The 21521-nt window shown below is 44.2% G+C and overlaps 2 protein-coding genes across 2 annotated transcripts; both read left to right on the top strand.

The window, feature by feature from the left end:
• The first annotated feature begins 4302 nt into the window (after positions 1–4302).
• LOC118077331 (granzyme A) lies at positions 4303–10766 on the top strand. The gene is made up of 5 exons (XM_060280254.2): positions 4303–4540; positions 5863–5998; positions 6462–6603; positions 8622–8888; positions 10500–10766. Exons 1-5 carry the CDS (start codon positions 4480–4482, stop codon positions 10659–10661), a joined length of 768 nt encoding a protein of 255 aa, XP_060136237.2. The 5' UTR covers positions 4303–4479; the 3' UTR covers positions 10662–10766.
• A 1010-nt stretch (positions 10767–11776) lies between these two features.
• LOC148684452 (granzyme A-like) lies at positions 11777–20109 on the top strand. The gene is made up of 4 exons (XM_088653237.1): positions 11777–14695; positions 16233–16374; positions 16982–17248; positions 18323–20109. Exons 1-4 carry the CDS (start codon positions 14607–14609, stop codon positions 18479–18481), a joined length of 657 nt encoding a protein of 218 aa, XP_088509363.1. The 5' UTR covers positions 11777–14606; the 3' UTR covers positions 18482–20109.
• The last annotated feature ends 1412 nt before the right edge of the window (positions 20110–21521 follow it).

Raw genomic sequence — 21521 nt, 5'->3', positions numbered from 1 at the left:
TAGTCGTGTCTGACTCTCCGTGACCCCATGGACCAGAGTGCGGCAGGTTAATAAAATATCAGCTAATGGAACTGTTTATCAGTAAGTTACCAACAACCAGCCCAATTTAATTTCATACTGTGATGATGAAATGGTGCTTCTTAGGGATGCTACTAGCCCAGGGATGCAAGGAAGAAAGAGTCCCTACCAGAGAGGAATGGCAAACTAATCTGTTAGACTACGTGGAAATGGCAAAACTGACTGGAAAACTCAGAGACCAAGAAGACAAGAAATTCAAGAAAGAATTGGGAAAGTTTTATTTAGGAGATGAAAACATTAGCAAGATTTTAATGTCACTTCTAATGTAACAAATACTATGGACAATATGGATAAACATAAAATATAGATTACGAAATAATATGCAGTTGAAAATGTTGGCAACGGGACCCATGGAGGGGATGGGAGGAAGTCCCCAGATTCAGAGTAATCTCTCTACATGGATGTGTATAGTTATTAATTCATATTTGTAAAATCAAATAAAAGTGCTTTGTGAAAGAAAAGAAACGGTGCTTCTTATAAGGAGCAGATGCGCAGGTTGACATTATTATTATTATTATTATTATTAGTAGTAGTAGTAGTAGTAGTAGTACCCCACCCATCCAGCTGGGTTTCCCCAGCCACTCTGGACGGCTTCCAACAAATTAAAATACATAAAAATGTCACACATTAAAAACTTCCCTAAATAGGGCTGCCTTCAGATGTTTTCTAAATGTCAGGTAGTTGTTTATCTCTTTGACATCTGATGGGAGGGCGTTCCACAGGGCAGGCGCCACTACCAAGAAGGCCCTTTGCCTGGTTCCCTGTAGCTTTGCTTCTTGCAGTGAGGGAACCACCAGAAGGCCCTAGGCGCTGGATCTCAGTGTCCTGGCTGAACAATGGGGGTGGAGACGCTCCTTCAGGTATACAGGACTGAGGCCATTTAGGGCTTTAAAGGTCAGCACCAACACTTTGAATTGTGTTCAGAAACGTACTGGGAGCCAATGTAGGTCTTTCAGAACCTGTGTTATATGGTCTTGGCAGCCGCTCCCAGTCACCAGTCTAGCTGCAGCATTCTGGATTAGTTGTAGTTTCTGTGTCACCTTCAAAGGTAGCTCCACTTAGAGCGCATTGCAGTAGTCCAAGCGGGAGATAACTAGAGCATGCACCACTCTGGCGAGACAGTACGCGGGCAGGTAGGGTCTCAGCCTGCGTACCAGATGGAGCTGGTAGACACCTGCCCTGGACACAGAATTGACCTGTGCCTCCATGGACAGCTGTGTGTCCAGAATGACTCCCAGGCTGCGCACCTGGTCCTTCAGGGGCACAGTTACCCCATTCAAGACCAGGGAGTCCCCCACACCAGCCCGCCCCCTGTCCCCCACGAACAGTACTTCTGTCTTGTCAGTATCCAACCTCAATCCATTAGCCGCCATTCATCCTCCAACCACCTCCAGGCACTTCACCACCTTCACTGGTTCCGATTTAAAGGAGAGGTAGAGCTGGGTTGAGAATCTTCCGCCACTGCCACAGGAGACACAGGCGTTGTCAGTGGCGAAGAGTGCTTCCCCCCCCCCGCTAGTCTGCCGCCTTCCTGGGCAGCAGTAGCTTTGCAGCAATGGTGCAGGCTTTGGTAACCTCTAGACTGAACTGCTGTGCTGCAAAGTGCTCTACATGGGACTACCCTTGAGGTTGCTTCTGAAATCGCATCTAGTGCAGAATGCTATGGCCTCACTTTTACCGGTAGCTGGGGCCAGGGGCGTAGCTAGCAGTTCCGGCACCCGGAGTTGTGGGGTGGGACAATCCACCAGGAGGAGGGACACCACAGTGAGCTGCCCACGGAGTCGCAAGCCCCATGCTGCTGTTTTGGGCAACGTGGGGCCCAAGCCACCGCATCACTCCCAGGAGAGACGCGTGGCTCGGGCGTGCTTGGACCAGGCCCCGTGGTAATGCTGCCCCCCCCGGGGTGTGCCATTTTGTCACCCCCTCAGGGGTGACACCCAGGATGGGCCACAGCCCTCCCTCCACATCCCTTCCTACACCCTTGGCTGGGGCAACTCTGCATCAGCATCCTACACTGGAGCTCGGAGATTAGCACAGGCCACCAGTACATTATTGAGATTATTACTGTTGGTGTATAAAGCACCGAAAAGCATAGGAGCAGGTTAACTGAAGGACAATCTTGTCCCTTGCTAGGGCTGCCATTATGTCCGGAATTTCCCGGACATAGCCAGAATACGGGAGTTGGAAACAGTGTCTGGGTGAAAATCGCTGAAATGTCTGGGGGAAATCTGGACATACCGCAGTGCATGTCAGAAGTCTATATTTTGGGTTATTCCCTTTAGAATACCTCAAAAAGCTGAACAACTTTGCCAAAAAACAAAACAAAACCCTCAACAACTTTCCCCCTTTAAAAATATGGCAACTCTATTATACACTGGCCAGATCACTGCAATCATATAGAGACGCCCTCCTGACTACACCTCACCCACCTCATCTTGTATTTTATGTTCAGTTCCTATGCAAACCAAGGCTTTTTAGCAGGGTGAAACGAATCATTCTTCCGGAGACAAATTACTAAAGGTAATATATAGTGTATGTGAGTTTGAGAGCCCTCTGGTGGACATAAAAAATATTAGGACTTCTGTGGGGGGGGGATAAAAAAATTCCTTCCAGTAGCACCTTAGAGACCAACTAAGTTTGTCATAGGTATGAGCTTTTGTGTGCATGCATGCTTCTTCAGATACACTGAAACAGAAGTCACCAGACCTTTATGTATAGTCAGAAGGTGGGGAGGGGTATTACTCAGAAGGGTGGTGGGAATGGGTGATTGGCTGATAGGAGTGGTAAACCTCCCAGGACATTCTATACAAGATCTCAAAGTAGCTGTCTTATTACAGAAAAATTTCAGAAACAGACTGGAAAGAGAAGTTGCTGAATTGCAACTCATTACCAAGCTTAAAACCATGGAGAGACCTGGTCTGAATAAGGACATTGGATTCTTATCTCATTATACATGATAAAGCTTTCTTATGCCATCTCACCCCTTGCTTTTTCCTGCAAGACCAATTGCAGTTGTTAACAGTCGTCAACAGGTTTACCATTCCTATCAGCCCATCACCCATTCCCACCAACCTTCTGAGTAATACCCCTCCCCACCTTCTGACTATACATAAGGGTCTGGTGACTTCTATTTCAGTGTATCTGAAGAAGTGTGCATGCATAGGAAAGCTCATACCAATGACAAACTTAGTTGGTCTCTAAGGTGCTACTGGAAGGAATTTTATTTTATTTTTTTGTTTTGACCACGTCAGACCAACATGGCTACCTACCTGTAACTAGTACTGTGGGGAAAAAGTAAACTTCACAGAAGGCTCCTTCAGGAGGTACAATCTTCTCCACCATCTCAGTCGCTTCTGTCTCTTTGGCACATTGGCACATGGTGCCTATAGTGTTTCAAAGCCATTTCTTTTCATGTGGATGAATCAAATCTTTGTATGGAGGGACTTGATGTGCTTGTGCTGAGATCTGCACAGGGTCCCTTCTCAAGCCTGCCAAATGTGCAGCCGGCAGAGATATGAGTGGCAGGTCCTGCCTGAGTTGCCCATGTTGTCTCATGCATCCTTTAGATGTGGGAGGAGGTTTACCTGACCCCCCCCCCCAACTAAGATCACTGAGAAAGAAGCAAACCATATACTGTATGGGGGGTGGGGGGTGGGAAACCTCGTTGGTCCAGTAGGCCAGATCTTTTACCTGCAATATCAAATGGTAAAAAATGTTTGAAATGAACAGCAATTAGGCTTTAAAAACAACAGACAAATTATCAAAATATAGATAAAATCGACCAATCTTAAAAGCAAATATATGTAATAAAACTACATGTCTGGATAGGCCTGCCTAAAACAAAATAAACGAAAAATGAAAAAGTTTTCTAGCAGGTGTCAAAAATACTAAGGTGCCTTCCTCATATCAATAGGTAGGAAGTTCCAGAGTTTAGAGCCTTCCACAATAAAAGATCAATCTCTCACAAATGTGGTCTACTCATTTATCACAGTAATATTACATGTTATAAGCTCCTTTCCATGGAAAGGTCTGTGGAAGTCCGTTATCTCTCAAGCCTTCTTTTGACTCAGCAGGAAGCAATTGCCTACCCAAAACATGCCACTAGGTTCAATATTTGTCACCCAGTTTTACGAAGCAACCTCAGGTATGATAGGAAATATCAGTAAAGCACTCCTGAGAACACAGGGTGAGCCTGTCTTTCATTCCCTCCCCAATTCATTGGTTATGTTGGTTCATTAAATGACACAAATGTTTCGTGGCTAGAAATGTCCGACAAGTTTCTGAGGTCACATTGTGGGTGTTTCAGTTTCTAAATGAACACCCATAAAGAGAAAGAAGAAGAAAACCTCACTGTGTATATATACCAGGTACTTTGATGTGGGGGAACACAAAGCAGCAACAATGGGTGTTTTCTTTGGCTTGTGGTTCTCCAGTGCCATTTTTCTCTTCGGGATTCCCAGAGGTAAGTGTCCCATTATATATATATATATATATATATATATATATATATATATATATATATGAGAGAGAGAGAGAGAGAGAGAGAGAGAGAGAGAGAGAGAGAGAGAGAGAGAGAGAGATTGCAGTGTAATGCAACCAAGTGGTTAAGCAAAGCAATCTTGTTTTTGTCCAATCATTTATTCAATAGCTTAAAATATATTAGTTGTAGTAGTATTAATTGGATTTCTTACACACCCTTCATCATCAGGGTGTGTTGCAACAATTTTAAAATGCAATATTAAAACCATTTAAAGCAACTGGCAATTGATTTACAACATGTGTGCTCCTTTCAGTATTTACAAAGTAAGGGAACCTGCACACCAGTTTGGTCCAGTTGAAGTTGAGAGATGAGCCTGAAACCTTTTTGGCTGAGCTATATCATGGATCTCATTTGGCAGCATTTACTGCTGGGAAAATGCTATCCTTCCTTCTGAGAGCAATGCTACCCTGTCAAATGCCTCATGCGTGATGGCTATGTAAATGGCTCCAGCTCCCCCACTGCACTGTGTCTCTGATCAGAGTGCAGCACTTTCTTTCCCCATCCCCAGCAGCTAATATTTAGAATAATAGAACTGTAGAATTGTAGAGTTAGAAGGGACCACAGGGGTCATCTAGTCCAACCCCCTTCAATGCAGGAATCTTTCCCTGCAAGATGGGGCTTGAACCCACAACCCTGAGATTAAGAGCCTCATACTCTACTACCGGTAACTGATCACTATCCTGGACAGCTCGTATTACTGCCTCTGGTCACACACTGGTCATAAAGGCACAGTATAGTGAGTAGAGGGTGCGGCTTGGGGAGAGTCTGGAGGGCCAGATTTGGAGGGCTGCATTTGGCCCCCTGGGCCTGAGACTCGTCACCTCTGATCTAACGATTGGCACCATCCTGAGCTTCTGCTGAGCACAAAGCAAGCAATCTCTGCCTCTCTGTTTGCACCTGTCTTCACCCTTTGCAGGAGGTCAGCACAAGGAGGGATCCATCCAGCCCCCCAGCCACTTATGGCAGCTCACCAAAGGCATACTAAGCCTGTTTTAATACTTCCTGGAATTGCAGAAACAGGAGGCAGGTTGCCAAGCACCTGGTTGAGCCACCAGAATAACATGGCCAGGGAACACTTTTCATTTTGATGGGCCATGAGTTATGCAGGCTACCTGGAGTGAATTGCATTCTTTTCCTTTGTTACTCATTTTCCTCTATTATTTTTTCTTCTATTATTACTACGGCACAGTATATGTCACCCATTGTGATTATTAGCATGACTAACACCACCACCCCTTTCTTAGATCGATGTGCAGATATAATTGGAGGGAAAGAATCGAAACCACACTCAAGACCTTATATGGCCTTAATCAAAGGAGGACAGATCTGTGGAGGAACGTTGATCAAACCCAACTGGGTGTTAACAGCAGCCCATTGTCTGTAAGTTTCAAGAAATGTTTCTGTTTCTGTTTTTGGTGGTGGTGGTTCACAAACTTAATACCGGTACTGCCCATGTAGGGATGCTATCAGATTTGCAATGACCAGCTTAATATCAGAGCACAGCTATCCTTTGGGTGTTGCACGAATCTCTAAATTTTGCAATACAGTTCTTGGCTCAGAAAACCTAGGAAAAGACATATAAAAATGAATATTGAAGGTTAAAATGTGTATAAAAATGCATATTCCATAATAAAATACATTGGGGAGCAGATTGGGGTAGAGTGCATTAAAATGTTTATTTTGTGCAAAGTAAGTTCAAAAAGGTAAAAATTTGTGTGTTTTTTAATAAAAATGAAGATTGATGCAGAAAGGGAATGGATTTGTAAATGAACATATGTGAAACTGACATATGCTAGTGAACTTTGGACATCCTTTAACTTATCCATATTCTTTATCTTCGCAGGCAGAAACCTTCCACAGTTTTTCTTGGAGCGCATTCATTTTCTAAACGTGAGGATACCCAGCAGATATTTAGGGTTGCTAGACAAATTGCTCACCCATGCTATGATGAGACGACAAAAGAACATGACCTTATGCTTCTGCAGGTATATCTCCAAATGGCACAAATATCTAATATAGGTGCTAAGGGAAGCAACCATGTTGTGTCTTTTCCCTGAGGAGTGATGGGAGTTTGCTGAAAGTGACCCCCACTGAGAACATCATGATAGGTGGACTCCTCACAGCTGTTGCAAGAGGCACACACTTGGCCAAGCATGATCTCTGAACTGAGCAGGGCTTAGACTAGACGTCCTTCCAGTTCTATGAAATTCTGTGATAGTGATATGCCGATTGCCTTGGCAATGGGATAAACACTGGCAGAGTAAAGTTACTGACGTAAGGTAGAGAAAAGGAGTCATAAAGACTGGGCATGACAGCGTCATTGTCTGAGTGATAGGAAATGCTCCCCCTCCCAACCATAAGCCTGAATGTTCAGAGAGATGGGGAGAGGTTTGGGTAAGCTGTTAAGCCTGCTGAGATCTATTTACATGCCCAGGAAGCAGAATCTAGGGAGGTTTTCTGGCTAACCTGCCACACTGATTTTAATGGGAGTAAAAGGTAAAGGGACCCCTGACCATTAGGTCCAGTCGTGACCGACTCTGGGGTTGCGGTGCTCATCTCGCATTATTGGCCGAGGGAGCCGTCGTACAGCTTCCAGGTCATGTGGCCAGCATGACAAAGCCACTTCTGGTAAACCAGAGCAGCACATGGAAATGCCATTTACCTTCTCGCTGTAGTGGTACCTATTTATCTACTTGCACTTTGATGTACTTTCGAACTGCTAGGTGGGCTGGAGCTGGGACCGAGCAACAGGAGCTCACCCCGTCGCGGGGATTCAAACCACCAACCTTCTGATCGGCAGGCCCTAGGCTCAGTGGTTTAACCCAGGGTTTCCCAACCTTGGGTCTCCAGCTGTTTTCAGACTACAGTTCCCATCATCACTGACCCCTGGTCTTGCTAGCTACAGATGATGCGAGTTGTAGTCGAAAAATAGCTGAAGATCCGAGGTTGGGAAACACTGGTTTAACCCATAGTGCCACCCTTAATGGGAGTAGAGCATGACTAATTTCCTCTGATCCAATTAGCAGGGGGTGGCTGTAAGGGAAGATCGGGCCGCATCCAGAGGGGGTTATGGTAGGATTCAGTAACAGGAGGCCAGGAGGAGCCATATCACCCCTCAGCGAAGAACACTAGTCCATTCTCCAATTGCACAAGACAGCGTTGGTGTTGGTGGCATCTGTCTGTCTCAAGAGACCATGGAGTGCACCAGTGAATTATTTATCACTATGTGACTAACAAAAGGGTGGTAAACCTCTGATCCTCCAGATACTGTATTGCTGAACTATAACTCCCATCAGCCCTAGAAAGCCTGGCCAATGGCAAGGAATGGTGGAAGTTGTAGTTCAACAACACCTGGAGGGTCAAGTTGTCCATGCCCAGATTAGAGAGCAGTTCATTGGATTTGGGGTTGGTCTATCATCGCCACCGCTTTCCATTTACTTCCTCAAAGTGGTTTTTTGAGGAGGCCCCCATAAAATTAACTGCTGACTAGAGTTAGTGGAATCAGTATTTTTAGGAGGACCCTGAAGACTCCCCCCCGCCCCGGGTAACTTTCATTACCTGATCAAAGCTGAGCTACCGATATGATCTTCTAAATTGCTGGTAGCATCCTGAGTTTATAATAGGCTACTTGGGTATTTCAAAAGTGAAGTCTGGTTGGTGTTTTTGGTTACTGCACAGCACATTGTGAAAAACTTTTTTTTTTAAGTGTATTTATAAATTCATTAAACTTTACTGATTTAACCCACTGTTGCTCACAAAATACAGTGGTGTGGAATGTTTCAAATTGAAGATCAGCACATTTTTAGCAGTTTTGTTAGTGAGGTAGGTTAGGCTGAGTAACAGTGACTGACCCAGCAAAGAGTTTCATGGCCGAATGGAGCTACAAACTTGACTCTCCCTTGTCTTAATCTGATACTAACCACTAAACCACACTGCCTGCTAATAATAAGTGTTGGTTTTCCCTATACACACATACACTGCTCTCTCTTCCATCTCTTTTAAGCTTAATGGAACAGCAAAGATTAACAAAGATGTGAAAACCATTAAGCTTACCAAAAAGGGCGATGATCTCAAGGCAGGAACCAAGTGTCAAGTAGCTGGATGGGGAATGACTCAAAACAGACAGAAGAAGCCATCTGATACACTGCGTGAAGTTGACGTCACCGTCATTGACAGAAAAATATGCAATGATGGCTATAATTATCGCCCTTTTGTGACAATGAATATGGTGTGCGCTGGAAACAAGAATGGAGGAAAGGATTCGTGTTCGGTAAGCTTGTTTATTTACCATTTCTGTCCTCAAACACCAAATATTTTGTAGTGCCATTCCTGCCCTTAAAAACAACAGGCCTGCGCAAGGTCTGAGAAAAATGTTTCTGCAGAGTTTCAGCATAAACCAAATAAAAGCCAATACCTAATCAGACCTTGATTTTGTTACGGCTATGATGGGCACTTCCTGATTAGCTACCATCACACACAAATAAAAACACAAGTCTGCTTAGTTATTGGTAAGGTGTGGGAGGAGGAAGATGCAGGATCTTACCAGGGTTAGGGAATGATTTATGTGCAGGAGGGTTGCAGAAAAAGAGCAGCGAGGAAGTGTGGACTTGGGGCAAAGGTGAAAATAGGGTTGCAAAGTCGGACTGTGGAATAAAAGAAAGAGGTGGTTTCAGAAATGGGGTTGAGGAGGTGAAAAGGAAGCTGGGGTGGAAAGGGGGTTAATATGGGGGGGGAGGTAGGGGACTTGGTGAGCGGAGCTAGCAGGTGCACACACACAGTGGGGTGTGTATGTATGTGTGTGTGTGTGTGTGTGTGTGTTGTACATTATCGTACTGATTTAATACTATGTCATTTTTAAACTTATTGAAAAATATTTCAACATATGGACTCACATTGAACTGGTAAACAGGTAGCTATGTTCAGAAATTACATAGTTAACCATATTTTTAATTATATTTAAAGAAATCTTTTCTGACATTCATCATGGTAGCATGTGGAAGAATCTTCTGGCTTCTTTTTAGGCTACAGATTTGTGTTTACTGCACATATTTGAGATCTTTTTCATACATTTATAATTATTTATAATAATGATACTAATTATTAGTATCGTGTGTGTGTGTGCGTGTGTGTGTGGTGTTTTTTCATTGCTTTTCACAACAAGTCTCAAAGCAACTTGCAAAATATTTAAAGTCTGTGCATGTTTTCTCAGAAGTCCCAGTAAGTTAGGGTTGCCATTTGTCTGGAATTTCCCAGACATAGCCGGGATCCGGCTGTCAGAAACAATGTTCGGGCGGAAAAATCACTGAAATGTCCAGGAAGATCCATACATACAGAAGTGTAGAGATTTTGGTGAATTTCCTTTAAAATAGCTCAAAAACTTCTTTTTTGAGATTTTGCAAAATAAAGCTCAACTTTGGCCAAAAAATAAATAAATCTCTATTTGAAATATGGCAACCCGACGCTAAGTTCCATGGAGTTTACTCCAAAGTAGGTAGGTATAGAATTGCTGAAACCCTACACACACCTCATAGGTACCAACTCTCTGGGGCCCTGGGTGCCTGAGCACCCACAAAATTCCCCATGAAGGGGCTGGGCACCCGCAAATTTCAGTGCTAGGGCCATGCACGTTGCATGATGGCACCCATGGCCCTGGGCACCCACAGTCACGGGGCCAAGCTGGCACTCTTCCCACACAGAGAATATAGTGGGATTTACTTCTGAGAGAACAGTTGAAGGACTGTCCTGTAGGGAAATCATGAAGTGCAGGTGTTTAATTTTTCAAAACTCCTTTTATTATCATTTTGAGAGTGTGAGCAAAGAAAGATATGAATCAGCAACAGGGAATAGTCTTGACAAGGCTCTCTCTTCTTTTTCCCACCAGGGTGACTCAGGTGGTCCTTTGATGTGTAATGGGAAACAAAAAGCCGTTGTATCCTTTGGTGGAAAATCAGGATGTGGTGATAAACGTCACCCTGGTGTCTATACTCTTCTCACAAAGAAGCATATCTCCTGGATACAAAAGACAATTGGAGGCAACCTATAATTGGTTGGTTTGATTTTGTGATTCTCTCTCCAAATACTCGCTTTAATAAAATGGCTTTAATAAAATTATATGTAAACAACAGCAACAAAACCTTGCTAGCTGCTTTACTTCAAACATGGGCATGTCGTTCATGTCATTCATACACCCACGGAGTGTATGGGATGTTATGGGAGGGGTAGTATCTCTGGTGGAGGACATGCTGTGCTGCTTTTGGATAGTTTGTCCACCTTTGGTTCCCCCCCACCCTGCACTCACAGCACTCACCTGCACCTCCTAGAAGCTCTCAGCATGCGACAGTGGCCAGGCCCCAGGAATGGCTTCAACTGGCTGGCTAAACCAGGTGAGGGTAGCCAATGGGTCTCAAACTCTCATTGAGCTAGTGACTTTCCCTGCATGCAAACACAGGCTCTGGCAGATTGAACGGACAAGTGGGTCCGGCGGTCAAGAAAGTGGTTTCTGCAAGCAGAGAAGCAGCACGAGGGAGCAGATTTGACTAGAATGTTTCATAATGTGCTTGTGGGTTTACTTGCAGAGGGAAAGCATTCAGGAACAGCATTTTGAAATGACACAGCCCACTTTGCCTACCACCTCAGGGTGCACCCTTGTAGATCTGCATGTGTGAACCAGGCCAGAGAGACCTAGCAGGGTTGTGGGCCAGGTGTCATACTTCACAGAGGGTCATCCTCCATTTGGAGGACTGTCGTCTCCATGTCTGGTTGAAAGTGCCATAAGACTGAAGAGCGGGTGAGGCCTGGAAATTGCATGCCCACAGTGCATGCCCACTTAAATTGTAGTAATAATTTCTAAAGTTTCATCTATTCTATACATAAAAATCAGCATGTGGGCAAACTGTTGTCATGTGTTGTTGTCTTTGGGGGGGGGGGTGATACTTTTTTTTTTGGCAAGGCATAGCTTGTCACCCTAGAGTTCTAGTGGAGGTCTAATTGTCTCACTAAGAGAGCAGAAGCTACACTCTCAGTTCATTGCTCCATCCAAGCTGCCAACTGATGTTTGGCCTTATGTTCTGGGCGATCCTGCCACATATGAGACACAATCTGTATAATGATCTCTGGCAGGGGAGCAGCCTGATAAGCAACGAAGACTCTCCGTCAGTTTTATACAAGTTTATTTTAAAAAAAAACACATTCAGAGCATGGCATTCTGCCTGCTCTCATTAATCTCAGTTGCTCAGTCTGACTCATCGTTCCTCCCCCAACAGGAAGAACGCCAAAATCCCACCTTTCGTCTCCTTCTCTTCCGTTGCTCTCGGAGCTTCTCTAATCTCCTCATTTTAGGACTGCAGGGCTGAGCTACCTCAGAAGACCCAGCCTCCGACACCATCTTATCTGCTGGTCGCCTGGCAATGCCTTGGCCGACTTCCAGCTCTTCCTCCCCTTGGGAGCTAACCGCTTCTTCCCTGGAGAGGTGGGGCCCTGGGCTGTTCTCTCTAAAATCAAACAGACAGCTCTCATCGACAGAGTCAGCCTCTTCCTCACTCAGCTCAATTTCCGAGGCTGACTCTCCCGGTGTGCTATGGGGGGCCACATTCCTGACAATCTACATTTTTATGACCATTTTTATATAGCAGTGACAGCAACTTTCATGCACATAACAGAAACTGAATCCGGAACTTCTTGTTTCTTTGTAATTTGTGAATTCAACATTGAAGGGTGGTTGTTTTTTTACACCTGCTTTAAATTAAAACCACAAGGGAATCTGAGGAGAACCAACTTCGCTATGCTATGCTATGCTATGCTATGCTATGCTATGCTATGCTGTGCTGTGCTGTGCTGTGCTGTGCTGTGCTGTGCTGTGCTGTGCTGTGCTGTGCTGTGCTGTGCTATGCTATGCTATGCTCTGGCCATAGCTGGGACCACATCACAGAGCTTTAAAAATGCCCTATAACATGGAACAAAAGCAGGTTATCTCTGAACTGTGGGAAGAGGTGGTAGGCTGGTAGCAAGTCCATTCAGGGGCATATAGTTGGGGTGCTCCTCTCCTGGTGTCGGGAAGCAATGCTCGCAGAGAGTGCACCGGCCCATGCTACTCTAGAGTCACCAGTGTGGAGGCACCTCGTTTGCACCTACCAAGTGTTGCTTCAGCTGGCTGGGCTCCCCTCTGCACAGGTGGGCAGGGAAAGGGTTTGGCAGTGCTCCCCAGTCTTTCTTGCATAACTATTCATTCTTGATACCCAGCTAAGGCTATCCACAGACACACAATTTATTATCCCAAAACTGTTTCAGACCACCTCACAAGGAGGTGTAAGCATTTATACTCTTTCCTACAATATTCTGGAATACACCTGTCCCATTTTACAGCTGGAGGTCGCTGAGGCAGATTGATCTTGGCTAGTTATCTGTCAGAGCACATTTGTCAGAGAATGATGCGCTATTATATCATCACACACTGGAGGAACAGAATGGTGATGTCATAATCATGCCAGCTAATGGTAGGTGTTTTCTTCAGTCTGGCCAGAATTGTAGTTTTCAGTCAACTTTAAAGTACATTTTCCTGAAAACTGCAACAGCTATAGCAATGATTCTTTTTTTTTCTCTCTCTCTCTTTGTACCTCTTAGCTGAATAACTGTTGATATACATACTGAAATCCCCAGACTCTCTCCGATGCCTATAAACAACAACACCTCTCTAGAAAGCCCAGAGGCTTCATTGTGGGTGTTTCAAATTTCTGAGCTTATAAAAAAGGATGCCCTTGAGACAACGAAATGAATTCTTTCTTCCTATACTCGATATATATTAGACATCTCATTGTGGGGGGCCACAAACAATGGGGCACGTCATTGTTTTGTGTTTTTCCATTACCGTTTTCCTCCTCAAAATTCAGAGAGGTAAGTCAGTGTTGCTATATCTGTATATGTCTCCTGCACAACCCCACTTCTTCCCCTGCTATATGTGTAGAGCATGGTGTATATAGAATGACCACTTGGCCAAAAAGTAATTTGGTGCAAGTTTTTCCCTGCTAGCCTAATTGCCTTGGTGCTCGCCAGGACAGAGGAGAGATGCTGTGGGCCGGGCCGGGTGTATTAAAACATTCTTAGAGCTATGTGGAATTCTGAACTAAACTAGCCACCGTGCCAAAGAAACAGAACATGTTAAGTACGTCTAAAGATGGACCCATCTGTCAATTTCAGTTTCACTCAGGCTGCAGGAACACCATACAAATTTAAAGCACATTCCCCTCCTCACAGACTCCCGGGAACTGGAGGGTGGAGAGAACTGTTGTTCTGTGAGGGATAAACTACAGCTCCATTGGTTATTTTGGGGTGGGGAATGCGTTTTTATTTTATTGATATAAATATGTATATGCTGCTCTTCATAAATAATATCAGAGCAGTTTGTATGACAAAAAAAAAAACCAGGACCATCCCCAATTTCACATCTGAGGCAGACCAGAAAATGGCACCCCCTCCTGGCCAGGGAAGAAGAGGTAAGTGAAGATCTACATTGAGAACAAGGCAAGGAATCAAATCAACTTTATCTAATGGTTGAAGGGGGTATCAAAGGGCATCGAAGGGTGGAAAGGGCCTGCTTTGAAATCATACCAGGTGGGTGCAGAGTCTAGGAGACCCCAGAGGACAGTCCCCACCATTTCCTCCCTAGGGGTAGGATGAGACCAGCAGCACCACCTATTTGCCAAGAGGTGGAATGGGGGGATTTAAAAATATGAAATATTTACAGAATTTCTCTATTCCTGCCCACACACCCATAACTCATGAACTGGCCTGCAACACACTGCATTTACTTACTTACTTACTTACTTACTTACTTACTTACTTATTTCATAAAACATATATATACCACTTGATTGTAAGAGGAAAAACCTCAAAGCAGTTTACTAATCCAACCTGATTAAATGACTTATGTTCTACAGGTCAACCTCAAGATATAGTTGAATGGATAGAAGAAGGTCACCCGTTAGGATCGTATATGGTTGCACTCATCAAAGGAAATCGCGTGTCATGTGGAGGAACTTTGATCAAAAAGAACTGGGTGTTAACAGCAGCCCACTGTTTTCCGTAAGTTTGGAGAAATACTGATGCCTTGTAGAAACCTCTTCCTGGCAACTTCCTATTCAAGTCAGGTAGCAATATTTGCTTCATAACATCCATTGCTGACAGCAGCTGCTTGTCACTGAATTCAAGAAGGGTAAGAGAACAAGGATATACAACTGTGGGCTTGAAATGTGGATAACAGCCAGATACTAGCTGCTTAGAACATGGGTAGGCAATCTAAGGCCCAGGGGCCGGATCCGGCCCAATCGCCTTCTAAATCCGGCCTGCGGACGGTCCAGGAATCAGCATGTTTTTACATGAGTAGAATGTGTCCTTTTATTTAAAATGCATCTCTGGGATATTTGTGGAGCATATGAATTCATTCATTATTATTTTTCAAAATATAGTCCGGCTCCCCACAAGGTCTGAGGGACAGTGGACTGGCCCCCTGCTGCAAAATTTTGCTGACCCCGGGCTTAGAACATATCTTTGCAATATTAAAAAGATCTTCTCTAGCATCCAGTTGGCTTCAGAGTACAATTTAGGTGTTGACCGTCACCTACAAAATTCTACTTGGGTTGGGATCAGAATCTCTGAAAGCGCCTACCATCATATGAACCTCCTCACACACTGGGTATTAAAAATGTATGCAGAAATTAACTGGGTGGTGACAACCGACAGGGCGAAGGTCATTAGTTAAATTGGCTGGCGCATGTTGTGGCTGCTCATTTCCAATGTCCAATGAGGAGAGAAGATCAGTTCCATTCTGGCTCCATTCTCTCCAGTGATGCTTGGCTGGCACACTCTGGACAGTTGGAAGACTCCCCAGAGCAGTGTGAGTTGGTGGGGAGAAGAGAGATAATTCCATTGGGCAAGCAGAAATGGAACCATTTCCTTAGTGCTACGTTGGTTTCCACCTTTAGTATGGAATTTCCATCTTTTCCCACTCATTTTTCACGGGAAGCCAGACAACGCTCTTCTCCAGTCACTGTCAACATGTCTGTATCTGTATTGGAATTGTTTTAAAGATGTCTTCATTGTTTTCTCGCTTCTTGTTTTCTGCCCTGGGCTCCTTTGGGAAGAAGGACAAGATACAAATTAAGCAAATAAATGTATTTCCCACAAATCCAACTTTTTCCAGAAGAATGGAAGAGTAGCATAGTCTCCACTGGTGTAGAAGTCCTTCATGACACTCTTCTGTCTTTTTAAAACAGTGGGATTCTGACATGGGCAGTGACCTGTCAAACAAGTCAACCGTTCGCAGCTCAGCACACGCTTGCCAGAAGCTTTCTGCCAGCCGCCATCAACCTTTTAATTAGCGCTGAAAACCCTTTCTGACTATAAAAGAGTAGCCACAAATTAGAACGAGCAAGGTGATAAAACGGCAGCTTCAAATGACTGCTCACCTGCAGTCAGAGCTCGCCCAAAACATTTTGCTGCCTGAGGCAGCAAAATATATAAATACAGTATATGGATAAGGAAGAGTGTGCAAATGCAAACAATCAGAATGGTGGAAATCAAATATCAGTGTGGTGAATTTATCAGTGGCTCGTCTTTTCAGGGATGAAGAAACATACCTGACTTTTGGAGGTTATTCACGAACTAAAGTGGAGCACGGAAAACACAAGGCTAACATTACCAAAACATTTTCTTACCCAGGATATAATCCGAAGACATTTGAAAATGACATTATGCTTTTGCAGGTAAGTCAATTTTATGTAAGTGCTATTGTCGTTTTCCTGCCAACCTAGCAGTTCGAAAGCACGTCAGAGTGCAAGTAGATAAATAGGTGCCGCTACAGCGGGAAGGTAAACTGCGTTTCTGCGCGCTGCTCTGGTTTGCCAGAAGCGGCTTTGTCATGTTGGCCACATGACCTGGAAGCTGTACGCCGGCTCCCTCGGCCAAAAACGCGAGATGAGCGCCCCAACCCCAGAGTCGGTCATGACTGGACCTAATGGTCAGGGGTCCCTTTACCTTTACCTATTGTCGTTTTAAACGCTCTGTGTGTGTGTGTGTGTGTTTATATATGCAATTATTTTATGTGTTCTTTTAATGAAATTTACAAGCAACTTGCTTGTAATAAAACCTCAAAAGCATTTTACAGTTATTTTAACGTCTTTATTTGTAGCAGAGAGTGTGTGTGTGTGTGAATTGTTTCAGGATGCCTCATGGAGAGCGATTCATAAAGGAAATATTATTATAATTATTTAATATTATGCTAGAAGGAAGCCTAAGGTAGATTGCATGAAAATCTGTGACCGCTTCTTGTCTATAGATCCCAACTATAGATCCTTTTTATGATTCCTTCAGCTTCAGTCAGAAAAAGGCCACCCTCCACCTGTAAAAACCATTCCACTTTCCCACGCATCTGAGGACATCAAGGGTGGAACCCAGTGTGTCGTAATTGGGTGGGGAACAATTAATAGAAGAAGCGGATTTGATGGACTGCATGGAGCCAATGTCACCATCATTAGCAGAAAGGTCTGCAATGACAAGCACCACTATAATTCTAACCCTCCTGTGACAATGAATATGCTGTGTGCTGGTGAAAAGAAAGGCGGTGCAGACAGGTGTATGGTAAGAGAGTCTTCGTTTCTTTCAACTAATTATGCATTCATGCAAACGCAAAATTACAGCCGCTTGCCCCGCCCCAAAAAACAAAGAAATTTTCGCCTTTCCACTATCGACTGAGGAATCAGTTATATATATATTTTTACCAAATATTATATAAGAAACAATAAGAAACCTGAGACATTGAATGAAGTACAGCCACTTGATTCGTTTTTAGAAGGAATGTTCACCTTTAACATTTCTTTTAAAAAATAAATAAATAAGTACAGTACTCTACTATAGTAAGATATACCAGATACCAGAAGTTGCTTAAGACGAAATGAAACGGCCTCAATGTGCAATTAAAACCTATTAATCACCACTTAGAAACTTCTGTAATCAATCAGTCTGTAAATCAGTTTAAGTAAAATGAAATGAAATGGCCCTCACATATCAAGAATTGAGCCTCTGCCGGTTTATGAAGTAAACCTTTTAGCTGCTTAAAGTTTTGATTACATTGAAGAAGGAACGCAGCTTTTAGTGAAGATTTGAGTTCATAATCTTAACTATGCTTAGTATTTTATCCAGTATGACTGGAGAATCAAGCTATAGCTGTGTAGTTTTATTTATTTTATCCTGATTTGCTAGGCAAAATCCTTCCTCGGCTGAAGTCGTTACTAAAGTGTAGGGTGTTAACTTAGGGACTGAGGACCAATCTGGATTAATGCTGCTTGATGTTGTTATTATTGTATTGGCATCATCATCAACAACAACAAGTGCCACAGTCTGGTGTCAGTAGCAGATGCCAGCTGCCTCTTGCCTGCCATAGACCATAGCTGCCAAGTTATCCCTTTTTTTAAGGGATTTTCCCTTATGCTGAATAGGCTTCCTCGCGAGAAAAGGGAAAACTTGGCAGCTATGGCATAGACTGTATTGTGCTGTAATGCAGTCACTGTTTTAATTAAAATGTTTTGTTAAAATGAATAATTGCAGAACTGAATTTGTTGTTGGTATATTATGACCATAAGGAGGTACAGTATATAGATCAGCTTCTGCTTAATGGTAACATCTAATCTCTTCTTTCCTTTTTTTTCCCCTCAGGGTGACTCTGGTAGTCCTTTAATATGCCACGGGGAACAAACTGGAATCCTCTCATTTGTTAGAAAATGTGAAAATCACCGATACCCTGGCATCTATGCTCGACTCACACGCAGCCACCTCTCCTGGATAGAATCAATCATGAACAATGGCACTATCTGATCACATGATTTTATGATACTCATTTTTGATACTCATTTATGAAGCTTTTCTTTGTTTGCTTGTGATTCAGTATAGGCTCATCTTATTCATCTCTATAGATGAATCTGTTAAGTGATACCCGCTTAACAGATGCGAAGCAGATACCTCAGCACCCAAGGCCAACTGTGGGATCTAAATGCTGATCTAAAATCTAATTCCGATATTCTAAAATCTAGTTCCGATATTCAGTCTACTGTCGGTATAATTAGGGGTTTTTCTTGCCTCTGACGCAGAGAATTTCACCATCCACATACAACCTATTACCTTGAACTTGGGGTCAAATTAGCAGCCTAAATCATAAGCCTGATTGTAGCAACAACAACAACAACAAGCATTCAGCCACAGTCATAGGAAGCAAACTTGCTGCCTGATTTGAATGAATGGGAGTTGTGCCTTTGATGTCATCCACATGTTCAAGCTCATAGTTTGCAGAATCAAAAGGAGGGTTTGCTATTCCTCCTTCACCCACTGCACTCCTAACCTGACTACCTAAACGTATGAAATTCATAAGGGGCTAATCAGAGAAGCGAACATTGGTATTTATTGTGGTAAGTTTCTTCTCTGTAAGGAAGAAGGGGGTCCTGGGTGGGTTTTCACTGCCCTAGCACTTCAGAGGGTCACAGATCAAGTGACTTCTTATATTAGAACTAGCTGGCCTTGCCACGCGTTGCTGTGGCTCAAACGTGTGATTTCCCCCACCCTGTTCCAACCCATGACGTATCACGCCCCCTCTTCCCCCCACCCCCAGATTATCCCTGTGACTGGTCCCACCATGTCCTGACCTATCCCGTTCCCTCCCCCTCAACCCCCACCCAGGCGAGTCAGCACCTCCATTTGGCCTAGTCTGTAAAGGCTTCGGCCTAGTATGTAACCGGGAGCCAAGGTGCTGTTGAGAGGTAAGGTTTTATAGGTGCAGTACCAGTGTAGCCGCCAATAGAGGGCGCTGGTTTGCAACCTGGTTCTTTTCCTAGAATGTATTTTTGTCTGAGTGGTGTGTTTTGAAACACGGGATTTTTGGGGTTTTACCTGGCAGAAGTTTGACATCTGTCTTACCAAACTTTCCTATAGCCTTCGGACATTCACATGTGATGTTGTGTCAAAATTTGACCTCAATCGGTCAGGCGGTTTTGGTGAAAAGTGGAAATATACCCACATGCCCAGTTTACATTTATAAATATATATAGATGGCATGCCTCTAGGTGGTCCATATTTATATCCCTAGTAACTCTGGAAAGGAGCTTGTCAAAATGTTTTAGACTATTGTTATTTTCCAAAACTGAGCTCTGCTTTGACCTTCAGTGAGTGTCAACTAAAGGACTGGCTCTTCAGAACTTATTTGCTGTTGTGTCAACATGCAATGGGATGGGAGAACAGGGACGAGACACAAACACTGCCTCCCATTGCCATCATCTTTGGCCTCCATGAGTTGGAGGGCAAACATCTGAAGTGGGGAGCCACTGTACTCATGAAGTGCCCCACATGTTTTAGAACCCTGGAAAATCCTTTATGGCAAACATTTAACAGAAGATAAATATGTGAAATATTACGGGATGCCATGTTGGATGGAGATAAAAGACTGACATTTTCTAATCCACCATGAGTAACATGGTCTAATTTGCCAAAAGTACAACACATCTATTGACCATCATATATTGATATGAGATTGCTATAATGATTTGTGACAGAAACATCCACTATGGTTTAGCCCTAAGGCAGAGGGAGGGACTTGTGGCTAGATATGGTGGACTCCAACTCTCATCAGACTCAGCCAGCTTGGCCAATGGCCAGGGATTATGGGAGTTGTAGTACAGCAACATCTGGAAAGTTGCAGGTTCCTCACCCTTGCTGCAAGTCCATTTCTAGCCAGAGTGTTGGGCTTGACAAAAGAAGTGAATAGTTCAGGTGCTGCCATTTCCTCAATAGGAGCTAATAGGCAGGAGATACAGAGGTCTCCTTGGACTAGGCAAGAAATTAGAGCTTGGGGGTAGATAGGATACCTCTCTGCCACATTTACACACAAAGAGAGCTAAAGATCATGTAAGAAGGGCACCGCAATTATGACGTAGTGCAGCGTTTCTCAACCGCTGTTCCGCGGCACACTAGTGTGCCGCGAGACACTGGCTGGTGTGCCGCGACGTGCAGCGACGAGAAGGGCGATTTGCATTGTCACGGAAAGGAACCCGGCTGGGTCACGATGCGGGGCAAGCGCAGCTCTCAACAGCCACCACCACGGCCTCGGACGTGAGAGGCGGCCAGCGGGTGCTGCTGCTGCTGTTTGTCTCGCTCTCGCTGCTCTTGCTGGCGGCGCCCGGGGCTTGGTCGGCGCAAGGCCGCGGGCCGACAAGCAGAACAGCCTCCGGAGGGCAGCCAGCAGCGTCTACGAGGGAGTGAGCGGCCTCTTCGGCGAGGAGCACGTGCGCGCCCTGCAGAAGGTGAGGCGCCTGGCCTGGACTGAGGAGGGGCAGGCCCGTTGGGTCGCGCGGGTTCCAATGGATATTTTTACAGGACACATCTTCATAGCTGCCAAGTTATCCCTTTTTTAAAGGGATTTTCCCGTATGCTTAATAGGCTTCCTCGCGAGAAAAGGGAAAACTTGGCAGCTATGCACATCTTTATGGCAATATTTCGCCTCCTCTTTCCCAAAGCTCAGTGCAAACGACTGGAGGGTGGTTTCAGAGTCTAGGGTTTTAGACAAACTTAAAGAAGCTGGCTGGATGAGCTCAACCTGAAACTTGCTGAGCAAAGGATTGTGCTGGCAGAGAAATCAGCGGCTTGTGAAGCCTTATTACAGGAGATTGCAACCAACACAGCAATTGGCAAGTGTTTCTTACAGTCATAATTATATAGTCAATATAGGGCGGCACAGAGTTAAATTTTTTAACTTTTTTAATGGTGGTGTGCCTCGTGATTTTTTTCATGGAACAAGTGTGCCTTGGCCCAAAAAAGGTTGAGAAACACTGACGTAGTGAATTGAGCAGGATGGAAGGTGAGATGCGGGGGG

This window comes from Zootoca vivipara, chromosome 10 (assembly GCF_965207765.1).
Source record: "Zootoca vivipara chromosome 10, rZooViv2.hap1.1, whole genome shotgun sequence".
Lineage (NCBI taxonomy): Eukaryota > Metazoa > Chordata > Lepidosauria > Squamata > Lacertidae > Zootoca > Zootoca vivipara.
This window is presented reverse-complemented; position numbering and strand designations above follow the sequence as displayed.

Coding starts and splice junctions, on each gene's coding strand:
- LOC118077331 (XM_060280254.2), top strand. CDS start 4,480: ATGGGTGTTTTCTTTGGCTTGTGGTTCTCCAGTGCCATTTTTCTCTTC. Junction 5,999..6,461: donor TTAACAGCAGCCCATTGTCT/GTAAGTTTCAAG, acceptor TTATCTTCGCAG/GCAGAAACCTTCCACAGTTT. Junction 8,889..10,499: donor GAGGAAAGGATTCGTGTTCG/GTAAGCTTGTTT, acceptor TTTTCCCACCAG/GGTGACTCAGGTGGTCCTTT.
- LOC148684452 (XM_088653237.1), top strand. CDS start 14,607: ATGGTTGCACTCATCAAAGGAAATCGCGTGTCATGTGGAGGAACTTTG. Junction 16,375..16,981: donor ATGACATTATGCTTTTGCAG/GTAAGTCAATTT, acceptor TGATTCCTTCAG/CTTCAGTCAGAAAAAGGCCA. Junction 17,249..18,322: donor GCGGTGCAGACAGGTGTATG/GTAAGAGAGTCT, acceptor TTTTCCCCTCAG/GGTGACTCTGGTAGTCCTTT.